General features: G+C 38.1%; 1 protein-coding gene across 1 annotated transcript in view; it reads left to right on the top strand.

Moving 5' to 3' along the window:
* si:ch211-191a24.3 (tensin-3) overlaps positions 1 to 17,398 on the top strand; it is a 74,323-nt gene that overhangs the window by 22,056 nt on the left and 34,869 nt on the right. The window contains exons 11-13 of the mRNA XM_017689164.2: positions 497 to 571; positions 1,292 to 1,390; positions 12,459 to 13,322. Of these exons, the coding sequence (XP_017544653.1) occupies positions 497 to 571; positions 1,292 to 1,390; positions 12,459 to 13,322 (1,038 nt within the window). The remainder of the gene's footprint in view (positions 1 to 496; positions 572 to 1,291; positions 1,391 to 12,458; positions 13,323 to 17,398) is intronic.

The following is a 17,398-nucleotide window of genomic DNA, read 5'->3' as shown; positions in this document are numbered from 1 at the left end:
AAAGGTATTTATAGAGGAATTTTACACCAATGATTGAACATTGGTGTGAGAATTTAATTGCAGCCACAAGAGCATTAGCAAACTCTGTTCTCGGTTCTAAAGTTGGCGGATTAATTCTGGATCAAAAATGCTACTCCAACTCTACAGAGAACAGAGTTCTGCTGCTCCACAGCCCAATGCTACACAGCTTTATAACCATAGCTAACGTTTGGCTTTGGACGTGGTGACCTTAGGCTCATGTGGGGCTGCTCCAGAGTGTCCTATTCTGTTGGCAGTGCTTCTCAATGGTGATTATACCAGTGGTGTGTGCACGATTTAACACCTGTGTCAGCAATCCAAAAACATAAAACCAGACCCCGTCTAATATGTGAGAGTGCGACGTAGTTTGGACCCAAGAGAGACATTAAGAGAGCTTAGCAGAAGGCCACATAATACTATACGGGTTAACGTGCTCTTCTGTTTACAATTTAACTCCGTTCAACTCTTTCTACACTAGATCCCAGATTCACTGAGAATGGAGAGGTGGAGGTACTGTTTTCAGAAAGCATGAGAATTCCAGGCTTTCCTCAAGGTACATTCATTTGATCAGACTCTTCTAAATAGTGATACTGTAGAACAGACATCAATATAAGAGGTGCTATTTAGAACTCTTCCTTAATTTGGGACTGTTGTTCCACTCAGTGTCCAGTAGAGGGAATATAGAGTAAGAGAATGGGTGAAAAGGAGAAATAGCTCTCTTTGTTATACTTCTTTAAAGTGATATCTGGCCACTGTAATTCATTTTAATTTATCATGTTGTAGCAGGAAGTTGAACATTGTGTATGCTATGCTAAATATTTAACCTTAAGGCAAACATTAACCTACACACATTCATATTGCTGATAAATGTAAATGCACACACAAGATATGGGAAAACTACTTATAGTTGTAGTGCATGATGCCTGAGACAATTCCTTCATTACATGCAGGGCATCATAAGGCAAAATTGTCTAAGAGAAAACGAACTTTTTCATATTCACTACTGTTTCACCATTAACATTGTGTATGAACACACAGAAGACATGTAGGTTCACTGGTTTTACATAAAACCATTCTGAATGACTTCGTTTGCAACTTTATAAATATTATGACAATATTGTTTAGCCCCCTTTTAAATAGTTACTTGATTAACTGTTAAATTAGTATCTTACTCAATTACTAGTATAATTAGTTATAACAGCCTGACATGGCACAGTATCTTGTTTTTATGAGCTCCTGTGATACTGATGTTGGCCACTCTCTCTATATACAGGCAGTGATGGCTGGAGGAATAGCTCTGCTGTTGTTGTTGACTATGACACTCTGGATCCTCTCGTTCACTGGGACTCATACGAGCACATTGCAGCAGAAGGTACTGAAACCACAAACATTCCACTGACTCAGCCAACACACATTAGGGTCTTTGGAAACAAATCTGTAAGATAAATTGTTCAATTCCTTCAAGTAACTAAACATATTAGCTGCAAACAGAATGGATTGTTTGTGTATAGTTCCTGTGGTCCTCTCCTCATTCTCTCACCACTTCTTACTATCCACTGCCAGAGGTCTCAGGATGTTATTACTGAGAGGAAATATCTTCAGCACCAGTATTTCAGGGACATTGGCAGTGTTTGTTGGTGTGCCATTCATGTAGAGGCATGTTTCATTTACAGTGTGATGGAAAGCAGATATTTTCAGTAAATAAAACAGTGGGACCTATTTGCATACTCTAAATGCATTGAGCATGGAAGTAGATAAAGATAAAGCATATGTTCATGGAATCAAGGAAGATTCCATCTCAAATATTTGTTTAAAGGAATAAAATTTCTGTACTTGCTCATATAGATCTCAGACTGTGTACCATATTATCTATAAAAAGGAACAAAAGTACAAACAAAATTCGGACTTATACAGCTGCATCTACTGTTTTAGATATGCAATCACTGAACCTTTGTCTTTTTTTATGTCATATAGTGATGGCTCATCAGTATTTATCGGTAACAGGACAATTTTGATAGAAAACACTGAGTCATGTATTCAAGGAAAAAAGAATGAATCCAATGATTCTAATTTGGTGACAAATCTAGCCTGAAATAGTACATACTGGCATTGTGTGACGTCATTGTTAGCAGTGTATTTTGTCCTGTGGAGTAGTAGACATGACAGCCAGTCCAAGGGGAGTTTGGTGCCCACTCGGTGGCCACTTGGTCCATGTGTATAATAACTGTATTTTAAATGGTGTCTAGTGAGATGAGGCTCAGCCTCTGAAATACAGCTTGGGCTCTCTATTTATCACCCTTGGGCACCTCCTCTGGTGTAGTACCAACTGCCTTTGGTTCCCCTCAGATCTTTGACCAGTCACGCCTGTCATCACCACAGCACTGGTAATCCCATTGCTGAAATACTAAATCTCTTCAAGAAAGCACTTGTTTTTTCTTATCTGAAACTCTCTTGCTAAGAGTGATTGCAATATACTTGGCTATATAATAGCTGTTCTATAGGCTGTCCTTCTATGTCATAATATCAGCTGTAGCCTATTGCTGACAGCAATGCAGTCATCAACCTGCATATTCCAACCTTTCCATCCTATAGTGATACAAAACGATAGCAAGACTGTGTACACATTGAGCAGAATACTACGTTCATGTAAACACAAGCAATACTGCAACCAATGGCTTGTGGAAATTGCGGATAGCAACAGTTGCTAATCAGTGATCAAGCGGCTTAGAAAATAAGACCTAGTATGAGTTTGGTCAATTGGGCTATCTTTTGCTCATTTATGAATGATGCGGAGACTACAGTGATTTTGATTAGCCATAATACATTGACAGCAGTCACTGAAAACAAATGAAATTTAATTATCTTGACAAAATTCAGCTTAATAAATGCCCTTTTCCTATTTGCTTGGGTAGGCTTGTCAATCTGAATGAATCTGGATAGGGCCACGCTTACCCAGGCCTTTCTATGGCTACACCCCTGCTTGAGCCCATGACCCAAAAATGTATGTGCATGTGCAAAGCTTAGTAGTAGTTTTTTCTCTCTTGAAAATACATATCAGAATGGTATTAGTATCAGATGATACTCAGGATTTCATTCTCTCTCTTGTGTCTCACTCTTGCATTGCAGTTATGGGACCTCCCAACAGTGAATGTTCACAGCAAAGCTGTGGTTTTTAAGGATTTAAGACACAACAAAGACATAATCAGGCTTTCTTTTGTGCATGATAGCAGAGAAGCCAAATTTAGTTCACCAAAAACAAAAAGCCACCAACAACAGACTGGGTCTGTGATATGAAGGTTACCATGATTGTGCAAGGAAACAGTGTTTATCATGTAACCAGTCATTGCGTCCGACCTCCATTAACTTAAAGCCTTGACTCATGCTTTTGAGTTAATGTAAGAGTTTGAATGTGTATAGGAAAATATGCAGTTACACTAGACTGCTCTGGGTGACTTTTACACTAGACCTACTAATGGCTGGCAGTAGTAAAGAGATTCTGCACTGTGTGCTACTGTACATTTAACCTGCTGTTGACCTGAGACTCTAAGCTGCACTGTACCAGACGTGCTGGTTACCAGGGTACTTCAGTGTTGCTACGGTGTTGTCATGGTTTTCTCCACTGACTGAAGCGAAGTGCTTTGATTACTGTAAACCTCAGCTGTACTGAAGTAAGTGAACTGTTGAGGAGAAAGCACAGGTTCAAAGAACCAGATAAGATATGATCAAGCAGGTTCCAAACTTCCTAAAAAGAATATTTGAAAACTTTTGATATAAAACATCTTCTGATCAACTACATTTTGAATTAATGGGAAAGTTGAATTAATTTGATTATTTGCAGAACTATAAATGTAAAACACATCAGAATTAGGACATCTACCAATTCTTAATGAACTTCTACTTTTTTACCACAATATTCTAATTTCTTTAGCCGACAATGACGTGGAAGTTACAACAACATGTTGTCACGTTGGTGTTGCTTTGCTGACTTGAATCTGACCTTGCTAGATTGTCTCACAGAACTCAAAATAAAAAAGACATTTTAATTTGATTGTGGACGGAAACGTGATTGACCTGAGCGCTGTGAGGTCTGGAAGTTCCCATGCTGCTTGGTTAAAGAGCACTGGCACCTTTAGAGCTGTGATTAGAGGCTTTGCTCTGCTCACATGGTGCTGTAAGTTCAAGTCCCCATCAGGCCACCAGGACTTCATAGCCCTGAGACTCCATGCTGTCTGTATACAGCTGAGTGAGTGTTTGGGATTGAAGCATTTTTGGACTCATTCTGGCCTCCAGACAGAGGAAATGCCAGACCGGATATTTAAAGGCTGAGTGTTTTTCTCTGCCACTTTCTGCAAAACAAATCCAAACATCAGACTGTATGTGTGAGTGCATGTGTCTTTGTTTTCATACATTTGCAGGGCAGAATGTCCTGACTTTGTAGTAAAGACTAGAAAAAATGGTCTAGCCTGCAAAATGGCCCTATCTTTGGTAATTTTTTATTTTTATTTTTTGGACAAAAGCTACATTTCATGCTTTAAAATTGAAAGTGTAAAACCATTTGTTTTTATTTATGACTGAGGTAAGGTTAGGGTTTGGTTCAGGATTAGTCTGAGAAAAGTTTGAGATTACTCTGAAAATCTGGGATTTTTTGCATTTAAACCTGAAAAGTAATAGCATAAAATTTTGAAAGAAAGAAAAGTTATGACAAATAAAATTAAGAACAAATATTCAAGATTCTGCATTCTGTCTTAGGTGACTATTTAAATTAAAGCAAATTTGTAACATTGGCCAAGCTTTTGTAGAAAAGGTTCAGATTGTTGGAGTCTTATCTCTTCCACTGAAGCACGTGTTCAGACGACTCTGAGGAATTTAATCTACTCATTAGAGGCTTTTGCCAGCCATGCATACATGCTGCCATTGAAGCAAAAGAGGGACAGACCAGATACTAAGAAATTCATATGAATGTTTCCAAGATTCTAGTTTTTACTCAATTTGTTATGCTGTTAATATAATTTGTATTGAAAAACTTTGCGCTATTAAATTAATGAATTGTTAACCATATATGAACCAGACTTCTGGGTCATTTCTGTGGGTCCATTCATTATGAAGTTTACACACAATGTTTAGGACAACTATGTCCTATTAATTATTAACAAAAAATTATGTGAAGAACTAAAAAATTACAAAAATGGAGATGCGACATTTTGTTCTGACCTGATAGCAGCTGTGTGTGTACATACACACACACACACATATATATATATATATATATATATATATATATATATATATATATATATATATATATATAAAATCCATATGACACTTGTGTATGTTCCCATGTCCTAACATTGTATAAAAACAAGGTTGTGTGTAAGCCTGTCAGAGGGCAGTGATTTAGGGTTGATGCACATCTGGTTGTGTGATTCCATTTTGAACTGGCGTGTAATTAGAGATGCCTCATGTTAAGAGCATGTGAGTGGCCTGACTTCGGGTTTACGATGCACACTCTTATAAATATAGAATTGCCGTAGCCTTTGCCTGTAATTATGCTGTTTGTCTGATTATTCAGAGCTGCATAAAACTTTCTTCTCTTCTCTTCTCTTCTCTTCTCTTCTCTTCTCTTCTCTTCTCTTCTCTTCTCTTCTCTTCTCTTCTCTTCTCTTCTCTTATCCACTTTGCGTTTTCTCTGCTACTACCTTACCTCTCTTATTTTCTTTGTCTTTTTCCACACCCCCTTTCTCTCCGCCCTCATGTAGCTCCACCCTCGTGTTTACATTCACTCCACCATATTTGGACGGCTCAAGGTCTTGCATATGTGTGTGTGTGTGTGAGAGAGTGAGGGAGAGAGGGAGAGAGTGTGTGTAAAACTTATGTCCCGAGGACTGCTGGCTACTCAGAATGGAATAATCTTTCCTTAGCCAGGATCCACCCATACATCAGGAGAGGCACCACACAGGGTTACCTGTGGAGAGAGAGAGAGAGAGAGCGAGAGAGAGAGAGAGAGAGAGAGGGAAGAGGGAGGAGGGAGGGAGGGAGGGAGGGAGAGAAGGGAACATATTAGAGCACAGTGAAGCAACAGGAGAACAGAGAGAGAGAGAGAGAGAGAGAAGAGGAAAGAAAAGGCAGCCCAGGGGAGCTGTTATCACCTCATAGTAAAGAATGCAGGCTGCGTGAAGCTGTGTGGAGAGACTGAGGGAGGAAAGAGAAGCAGAAAAAGAAGAGAGAGAGAATGGACCCAAACGGTCGAGTCACCGGCAGGATCTCACGGTTAGAACCTCCAGACTTTTATCCCTCTGCTTTCTTTTTCCTCATGGTCACCTATGGACCTATGGCTTCAATTTTCTAATAATTTTAATTTTTCTTTTCCTTTTACTCATTTTCCTGTCACGTCTAGTCAGTCACATGTTGTCCTGGCTGCTCGTTTCAGACGCATGCTCTATGAAGTCTCAGGCATTTGATAACAGCATTGATTTTAGAGCAGTGATTATAAGTGTAGATCATTAATGAATATGATCTGGGATTAGTTTGAATGTGGAAGTGTACATTAGATGTCATGAGCTGTTAACTTTTAAATGAATGCTAATGTTTTATCATCTGTATTCAGATGTAGTGTTTTATTATACACCTAAATTGCTATTTATTGAGGGGGGTCTGGCTTATCAATGTTGATTTACTAATTTGCAGCATTTCTAGGGTTTAGCAACACAGTAGGAATGATAATGAGTTATAGTGCTTTCATAGTTATGTAATAACAGTGATGTGCTGAGCTTTGAGGAATTTGATATTACACTGTGGTTTGAATGTGTTAGTAAGATGCTACATACAATAATTCAGTAAATGAGAATAAACATAATGAGGGGTCTCTGTGGATATTTATAATCCAGCCTCATTGTTTTGTAATATTATCTGTATTTTGGAGTGTTTAGTGTAATTAGTCAGGGCTCTTGTACATTTTGGAGTTGAGGTTTTCACATAGGGAAAAGTGCAGTGAAAGATGACATCATGAAAAAGGGGTTTTGTGTGTGTGTGTGTGTGTGTGTGTGTGTGTGTGTGTGCGTGTGTCCCACCAGCCAGCTGTGGGTTTTTATCATGCATGCCTATTATTTGGATTTCTGTCTCTCGAGACTCTGGTAGCTGTGCTTTACTGGTTTGCTGAGGTGTGTGTACAGGAGTGTCTGAGTTGTTGTTGTTGTTGTTGTTTTTATTCTTATTCTTCTTCATCGTCCAACACTAAAGATCATATTCAGATGGGAGAGTATTTATATCATCAACTCTTAAGGAACGGAACTAATTTACAGTGATTTTTCTATCTGTATAAATTTGCTTGTTGGTGTTTATACTGTACTGTGCAGAAGTCTGAGACCACCATTCATTTATTTAACCCTTGTGTGGTGTTGATGTTTTTGTTACTCGGTGGTCTGATGGACCCACTACATTATTGTTTTTTTAAGTCAATATAGCCATAACAATTTATGTAAAAATACCAGATGTTTAAAAATTCACAAGTGGTCTTCTTTCGCAGCTGTAGCCAGTCAGCAGCCTGTCCATGTTGTCCACCCTCACACACACACACACATATACAAACACTTACACACATAAACACCAGGCCATGTAGGAGGAGAGCAGAGTGAAGGGACACAGCACCTCCACACTTTTATTCCCCGTGGGTTCACCCCAACACCACATGTGTAACATAAATGTGTAGTGGGATGTACAGTGTGGTGTGTCTATTGCTGTTGTCGGCACAAAACCTTGTATCTCCAAAATGTTAACTTTAGAGGAAATGGAAAAAACCTATTGCACTTTTAATATAAGTCAGATTTTTTTTCCCCAAGTCAGTTTGGGCCGTTTCTTTTGGTCCATTCATTATTTACAGACAATATAAAGAGCAACAGGCATTTTCAAATTATGTCAAAAACTGAAAAATGACAGCAGTGATATGGTCTTCACAGAAAATTAACAAAGAAATCTGAGATTGAAATAACAATAAATGAAATTGGGTTCCACAGACCCCAACAAAACACAAGGGTTCATTTTATAAATATAGAGCAACTTACAATTCAGCCATTTTAGAAAGGTAGGTAAAGGTGGTGTTGGTAGTCTTACTGTTATGGCATAAAGTGCTTGGCCAGGTGGAGGATTGATCTCTAGTCTGCAACATGGAGGGCAGAAGTGTTACCTACTGCATTATACCACCACTTAAGTGTCTTAAAAACTGCATTAAGTACAAGTTATTTGCTTTTCAGCATTAGAAACAACTAAAACTAAATATAATATCATATTTTTATAATGTCACAATTTGTGTGTCGACACTAATTGTGACATTATCTACTACTCCATTCTTTTTGAAGAAATCTGTAGGGATATTTAAAGTTTAGTCTTAGCAGTTGGTTGTATTTTCTGCTTCTCACAATCCAAGTAATTCAAACCACCTGTGACTTTTTCAGATCTGAAGCAGGAGTGGAGCTTAATTTTCTCCTTTCTCTTAAAGATGAAAGTACTCTAATCTGGTAGTGACAGCTTTGGTGGTCTAGTAGGTTTTGCCTTTATATCTTTTAATACATTTTTAACTCCTATTTCTACTCATATTTCTACGACTTTCTCCATTCCATATCTTATCTTCTCAGGAACATCTTGTGAAAAATGAATAACTTAATGGCTTAACATGCTTAATGTCTCTTTTGACTGAAAATTAGACAGACATTTTCATAGTAATGTACATTTTTAGATGTAACCTGTGATATTAGGGCCAACATAGTGGAGCTTTGAACTGCACTAATAAGTCTTCTCTTCCTCTTTCTGGTCTCTCCTGGCTGCATCTGTTTTGTATAACAGGGTTTTGATGTTGTGTGAATATTTTGTGTTTAGCCCTCACCAGCAAATGCAGCCACTTTTGGGCACACATGGAGAAATTCACACACTAGCCAAAGCATTATCTCACTGCTCATACCCACTGATTTAGAGCGCACTGAGGCAAAACCACAATGCACACCAGACAGAGTTCAGTGGATAAAAGGGAATGCCCTTTTTTTTTAGCTCAGGGAATGTCTCACATATTTCATGCCAGTTCAAAACATTGTTATACCTGTGGTTTTTAGTGAAGACATTAAGGGCTCTGATCCAGAAAAAAATGTTTTTTTGGGATGTAGTCATGAGTTTGCAGCACACAGTTGTGACGTTTTTGAAGATAAACCTCACAGAATTGTGTCATCAAATCACCTATGCTTCACTTCTATCCTGAAGAAATTATAATGAATATAATTTATTCAATACAAAAGCATTTTTCTCAAACCCAGTGACACTACATAATGCATTTGAGATCAAGATGGACAGTTCTTAGGCAAATTGAAAATATTGTAACACTTTATTTGAAGTTTAGCTACAAAGATAGTTTATAACACATGCATAATCACTGAATAATGTATTAATAAAGCAATATTTGCATATCATAACTGTCCAAAAAATCCTAAAATTATTCCTTTTTTGTCGATTTTTATTTTTCTGTTATTTGAACAAGTTCTCTAGAATTTCTTGGGAAAAATCTTATTACATTAACTTACATTAAAAGTTATTGTCTTCTGTAAAGTATTATATATAAACTATTATAAACTAATATAAAGTACTATAAACTATTTTGGAGATCCATGTTTATCTTTGGAAGGCGGTGATATTCCTGGACAGCTTATGGCAATGTTTGCAAGATGATGTTGATTGTTTTGTGAAGTAAATAACATTAAATAGCATTGACATGAGGGGCCTTAAACTAAAGTGTTGGACAGTTGTTGCATTTATAACTGTGTTATGAAGTGTCATTCCTAAGTAATAAAACTCATAAGGGCAAGGCTTAATTAAGATCAACCTTGAGCTGTTTTGATACATATTTTCTTATCATTTTAGCATCATTTTAGTTTTATAGAACTGATAGGCACTCATAATGACATTCGTTTATAAAACATTTATTGTCTTGTTATAACTGATGTACATTTGTTCTGTAATTAAAAAGACGTATTGCTATTGAAATGTATATTTCAATGGTTATGCTTATGCTATGAAGTCCTTAGAAAGGTAATCAAATAAGTAATTCAAATAAAATGATACCCAAAACCTTCATGAGCTGTCAATTTATACATTTCACCTGTTTGCTGTTGCTGTTAGAATAATCCTCAAAAGAAGCACAAAACCTTCAGCAGAGGTTTTCCAGATAGCAAACCTGAGTCAGTTCAGACTGATATAGACTTTCTTTGGTGGTCTTATTTTGTAATCTTTAAAGTAGATTTTCTTAGAAGTCCCTCACAGAGTTGAATGCACTGTGTGGTGTAGCCCAACATATGGAACAGATTGATTAACTGCTGAGTTTGGAATGCTGTTTGCGCGTGAGCGTAGTATAGGTAGTCCCTCTCTGGAGAGTTAGGAGCTTAGCTGGTAGGGCTGTTTTTTAAGTCTAGACATGTTGAGATAGAGAAACATGGATGCGAGTTTGTGATAAAGAGCTGAACCGTGTGTGTGTGTGTGTTTTTGTGCAGCCTGCATGCATGACACTGCTGGTGGTATCCAGTTTGAGCAGTGCAGTCAGCGTATGTGTGGTTTTGAGAGAGAGAGAGAGAGAGAGAGAGAGAGAGAGAGATGACATGTTATCAGGGCTGATCAGTGTTCAGCTGCTGCTGCATGACTGATGTGCTGGTTTAGCAAGGCCATGTGGTGGTCACACCACGGCGAATCTGGACAAAGCCTGTCTAGGGTGTGTGTGTCATGAGTAACATGTTAGCAACCCTTTGTTGGTATGTTGACATTGCACGTCTAGACGTTGTGGTCTGACACACTGTACAGTAAGAGTGGAAGCGTACATCAGCAAGTACAGACACTTCAGGTGTGAGATGGTTTTCAACACACCTATGTCACCATGGTTACTTAGAGTAAGCATCAGTACCTAGGGTATGTCTATGACATAACAATAACTCAATGTTAAGTACAGTTGTTTAGGAAATGATTCAGTAAATTAAATTTCTAATTTGACCACAACTGAGTTTTATTGTTTTGGTAGCGATCCAGTATTTCTCCTTTAAAAACTACTCGGCTTTAAAATGCTATTTTCAGTTTAAGCACTTCCCTTAAGATGGGCATCATGTTACATAGTGATTGAGTGCTATGTCAGGATAGATTCATTACATTAGAGTATTAGAGTCAGATTCATTCTTTTTTTCCTTCCAATATCCCATCCAGCATTTTGGTTGACCAAAATTTGATTGACCTGATACTAGTACATGGTAACAAATCAGTGATGTCTCTAGCACACACTGATGTGACTAGAGGAACTATTAACACCAAGAATTTCAGCTACACTAGTGAGGTGAAGGGAAAAAAGTTCTCTTTGTTTTTAAGTATCATTTAGTTTACTTAATGTTTTAGGATTAGCAAGGCTGCACAACTCTGGTACTAGAGGGCTTTGAGGTTTGTCTACTCAAACACACCCACTAAACCTAGCAATTAACAAATGAGTGTAATCGGATGTGTTTGAGCAGGTTAATCACAAGACTGTGGTTATTTGGACAACAAGGTGGAGGACACCAGCCTCCAGGATGGGAGTTGTGCACCCCTGCTTTAAAGGGAAATACGGGGAAATACCAAATATGTTTTTTGTTTTTTCCCCCAAGTTTGCCTTTTTTAACTACATAAGCACATCTTAGTTCATTTTTATTAGCAATCCTTCTGTCACCATGACAACTACTACTACTACTACTACTACTACTACTACTACTACTAATAACAATATTAAACTATAAAAAAATATTAATTTTAGTAGTAGCAGCAGTAGTAGTAGTGTTATTAAAGGTACTCTTACAACCAGATGTGTTGAAAACATGTAGTAGTAGTACATGACATGTTTAGTGGATCTTCAGTTAAATCAAGTAGTGTTGATGAAATCAAGTATACCTACATTTAACAGTACAGATGTTCCTATTATTCTCATATATTGTAAATAATACTGGATTATATTACATAATATTATACATATTTGCATAACCATTGCTTTTTGGCTCTTTTCATACTTTGGCAATTTTGTATCTATTGTTTCTATTTTAATTGTATTTTTTATGTCCTGTGTTTCCCTTTTTAATTCATTTCAGGATCTTGTGTACTTGTCTGGTCTATTTAACATGTTAGCATGTCATACATCCTAACGTATTAAGACAAATTCTTATTCTGTAAATGATTTTGATGTTCTTTAACTAAAGCAACACTTTCAATGCATATTTCCTGAATCGCAGCAGTTTGAGAGCATCTTTTGTATTACTTTCTTAATGACACAAGACCACTTAATGACTACTTGTCAACTATAACAATCCAAAATCAACTCAGTTGAATCTCCATCATCAGATGCACTTTACACCTCAATAGTAACTAGCCAATTGTTTTAATTCTCTCCAATTTTCATCCCCCAGCTCAGCCAAGTGAGCGCGCCCCCTCTGTGAGCAGTGACTCCGGGCTGTCCAGTAACTCGCAGTGGACAGGAGGACCAGCTGCTGGAATTCAGAGTGGCCACAGCCCTGAGGAGCGCACCCAGCTCCAGAGAGCCATTACTGTAGACAACATGGAGGGTGAGCTAACCCATCTGGAGGTCATTACCACTGAGCTCATGATTGCCCTGGACAGAGAGAAGAGAGCAATAGAGGAAAGGTCACACCATTTAGACATTGCATTTCATGTGAATGGTGAAACTACAACCACAGAGCGGGAAACTGATATTCTAGATGATGAAAATGGCTTTTCTGCTAATGGCAGGGCTGCTATAAACTCTAAAGAAGCAGACCTTGACCTTCCTTCTTTATCATTGGCTGGATCAGTGGATGTTGGAGATGGGGTCTGCCCAGCCTCGAATGAAGTGTACAGTCAAGGAGTAACCTCTACACGTATTCACCCACATGCCTCAGTGTCCAGTGGGATTCAGACACACATGTGGGTCAGGCAACAGCAGCTAGTCTCTGCTGATCCTTACATATACCCCTCCTCAGACAGATTGGAGCAGAAAGTGGGGGTGGGGCACAATGAAAGCAGTGGGAACAACTCAACGCATAGCACAAGTGACCCTCTGGAGAAGGAATCCGAGGCAGAGAAGGATGATGAGTTTGCCTCCCTCGCATTGGATATTGACCAGTCAATTGAGCAGCTCAACCAACTGATCCTAGACCTGGACCCTGAGTTTGAACCAGTGCCCACACGTGCCAGAGGTCACATAATTCGTTCGGCCTCTCTGCACACTAATGGAATTGCCCATTCACCTGGACAAGCAAAATCCATCAAATCAGGTAAGATTCTTTCAGGACCAGTTAACACTGCATGATGTATTGTCAGTAGTACTGTCGCTATTAGTGTCACTCTGTGGTACTGATTTTTGCTTTGTTAGTTGTTAGATTGATTGATTACTGAAGTAGTGACTTCCTGCTTTGGCAAAGCAGTTTATTTTTAGTGCTGTTTAGTTCTATTTTTGCACTTCACACATGGTGTCTAGGACCAAACATTTAACCACAGCATATATGCAATTGTTTGAAAACAGCTCAGAATTCATAAAAACATTCAGAATAAATATAAAGTTTTCTTTCTGGAACTTTGTGTTCTCTTTGGTTAGAATTCACAATAAGGTTCTATTGCTTTTATGCAACAGTTAAATAAATAAAGTAAGAAATGAATAAATTGGGCCATGATCGTGGCATTTAATATGCTTTAATGTTCGCAGTTCCTTCCGCCAAATTATAGTTCCTTAACAAGCAGCTTGTTGCTACGTCTGAGTAATGAGCTCTGCTGACTTTACACAGCCAGCAGTTCGTTCTTCAGCTCCACACAGACCAACTGACAGTTTGGGAATTTAGTGTAGTCTCATCTTCAGAGTCTGACCAAATCGGCTGTCAATCAGATGTGATCTTAAAAGTATCCATTTTCTGTTTGTGGCAAAGTAAGAAGTAAAAATGTTGAAATGGCTTGAGTGGCTACAGCTGTCAAAGTCATTGCTTAGCAACGTCATCTCAGTGAAGTGTGCGCTGTTTGTGAAAAAAAATGTGGTTATGGCGAAATAACGGCACAGTTAGAATGGCAGAACTAACTGTTGTGTAATATCTAATATGAGATTGTAATATACATGTCGAATATTGTGATGTTTAATATCTTGTATTTTATCAAGACTGTCCAGCGTTTGTTCTGGGCATGTTCAAGCACATTTTAGCTACTGAAGGTGCCAGCAAATACAGAAACTGAAATTTAAAAGTGTTTTGATATTTAATATCTTGCATTTTATCAATACTGCTTAGCATTTGGTCCAGGCATGTTTAAGCATACTTTTGCAACTGAAGGTGCCAGAATATGAAATATGAAAACTGAAAATGAAAACTACCTTTAACATGTTAAACATTGCTGTTTAAAGACAAATTACTCGTTCCTGCATTTCCTCTTTGCTACATGGCGTCACACATGCACACTAATGTCTTTTGCACATTTGTTTAAAGCAATGACAAGCTATGCGTCTTTCAGTGCAGGTCTCTCAAGGCACATTAGTCCTCACTCTTTTATATGCATGTGCATGTAGGAGCAATTCCTGCCTCAAAGCTGCTTTTGAATGAGTTCTTTCCAAACAACACAGAGAATGAAAAGGCATGAATGTCAAAACAGTTATTTTGAACCAATATTTGAACAGTTAGTGTACAGTACATCACACAGCCTTTTAGACTGTTATTACATGTTAAAGCTGCATATTTCAGTATACAAATTGCAAGGCCTAATGTACTAGTTTACATACAAGGTTATTTATTTATTTATTTATTGTTTGTAGATGATAAACTCTATACATAAGATAACTATATTACTTATTTCACTTCCAATACAGTTAGAAATGTAATTCTAATCTTAAATTAAGATTTTGAACAGCAGCAGCAACAGAAAATTACAACAACATATCAATATAATAACGACAACTAAATATAATATCATGTTTTTCATGATTTAGTATGTCCACCCTTTACCTTTATTACAGCACCACATTCTGTTCAGGAGACTTTCTTTCCATTTTCTAAAGAAATCTGTAGGGATATTTTCCCACACCTTCAAAGTTCAGTCTTATAAGTTCGTTGGGTTTTCTGCTTCTCACGATCCAAATAAACCCAAACACATTCAGTGATGTTGAGGTCTGGACTCTGGGGTGGTCAGTCCATTGTTCAGAGAACACCAGCAGCTTTGATTTGCAGATTTGCTTTTTTTTTTTTTTTTGGTCTGTTTTCTCAGTAATGGCTTCTTGGCAGCTACACATCCTTTCAGACCCACAGCACTGAGTTGTCTTCTCATAGCGGAAGGATGGCCAAAAAAAGATTTGTGGGTTTATTCAGATCTGGAGCAAACGTGGAGCTCAATTTTCTCTCTGAAAGGGGAAAGCTTTAAGTGCTGTTTATCTTATGGTGACAGTTTTGGTGGTCTGTCCGATCTTGCATGGTTGTTGGGAGTCCCGTTTTCTCTGTGTCTTTCAAAAATATTTTTTTCCAGCTTTGGAAACACATACATTTTTCTTTTGACTTTCCCCTTCCTTCTGCAAGTGGATTATTTTATATCTAAACTCCTCAGGAATAGGTCCTAAAATGTGAACAACTCTTGCACAGTACTTTATGAATGAAACTGACTTCAGAAATGCACGGCTCTTGACCGTAACACTAAACTGTTTATTGAAGTCATTTTATGCCAAGTGGAGCTTCTGGACATAAGTAGGCCTTCATTGAGTTTTACTGGAAACTGCTGGGCTTCTTTGGGACAATGGAAACAGTGAATGTAGTCCCGTTGACCAAATACTTGGAACATCAAAAACCCTACTAGACGTTTGAATGTGCGCAAAATAGGGAGCCTCACTCTGTGCTTTTTTTAACTCATGAGGAAAGCTTATGTTGGCTGGGATGGACTTAAGTTATGGCTGCACACACGCATATATAATGGGCCTCTGTCTGGTGCCTTGAGCAGGTAAAGCTAAGCAAAATAAACTCCCCCACGTTTGTGTGAGCCACAAGTAATTCTGAGTAAGCAGAAGTGTGTGTACACGTGTGTCTGCATGTGCTTAATTGTGTAAGTGTGTGTGTGTGTGTGTGTGTGTGTGTGTGTGTGAGTGTGTGTGTGTGCGAGCACATTTAAGTGTGTAAACATCCAGATCCAGAGTGTTTTGTGAAGTCTACATACGACGTTATGTTCTCTTTGTTTAAACTTGACATAGTAGCATTGTTAGCATTACTGTGTTGAAATAACATGTTCGTCTCAATTACATGTGCTACACTCCTCATAAATATACTGGAGGAAATGTGCACTTTCCATATGACTGAAATTCATCACATTCTCAGCCTCCCCATGAGCTTGAAGCTGCTAACACCTTAGACGTTCAGTGGAAATTCATTCCTGGATCCAAGATTCCTTTGTGTATTCATTGTGTAGTGTGGTGACCAGTGTTGGGGTAGAAAAACGTAAATCATTATGAATCATGGGTTGCACGACTACTAATTCTGCAGAAGAGGTTTAGTTGTATTCCCCTAAGTTTCAGCCTCAGGCACTCTGCCCATAGAGGTGCACAGAGTGTCTGATGTAAACTGCACGCTAAAATCACCACAGCTCTCAGAACCTCACCTACCACAGAGAATTTAATCTGGCTCTGCCTGTTCATGCTGCCATGAGCTCGCGATGAACATGAAACGGTTTTTTAACCAGCTCAGTGCTTGTAGGAAGCAGGTGCATCTTTATAAATAAGCCTGTCACAGCAAGACACAGCCACAGAACTATAACCAGAAAACATTCATGCTATCCTGTATTCTAGAATTTTCTTTGGAACAGTAGGTGGTAAGTTTGCTAACTGCTACTCCACTTTATCTGTTGCCAGGTTTTCTGTTTATTTAATTAATTATTTAATTTTGTGATGGTCACATTGAACTACAAATCCTATAACTGGCTGATTTGCCAGTTTGTCAGTCAAACAGCCCTTTCCTATCAGAGATGCCGTTCTCAAAACCTGTCCAGTATGTTGTACATACAGATCTTCATGCATCAGTTTCATATGAGCATGATGCTTTAACAGATCGTTTGTCTTAAAGCAGTGGAAAGTTTTGTCTTGCATGCTTGTGCTGCTCATACTCAAAATCATGAAGTCAGCTGATGTAGCTATGTATTTTTTAAGATTACAAAACTTTAAACTCTAATAGGTTACATTACTTCAATCAATAACATTTAATTTCAGCATTAGAGCTGCTGTTGCAGTCATAGATATAACTTAGAGACAAGCTGATGACATAATTAGCAAAGTAAAGCCACTTTGCTGCCATACTGGTCCTTTCACTCTGTGCTGCAAAATGAATGCATGTCTATGGATGTAAGG

The sequence above is a fragment of the Pygocentrus nattereri genome, chromosome 4 (genome assembly GCF_015220715.1).
Source record: "Pygocentrus nattereri isolate fPygNat1 chromosome 4, fPygNat1.pri, whole genome shotgun sequence".
NCBI classification, from domain to species: Eukaryota; Metazoa; Chordata; class Actinopteri; order Characiformes; family Serrasalmidae; genus Pygocentrus; species Pygocentrus nattereri.
This window is presented reverse-complemented; position numbering and strand designations above follow the sequence as displayed.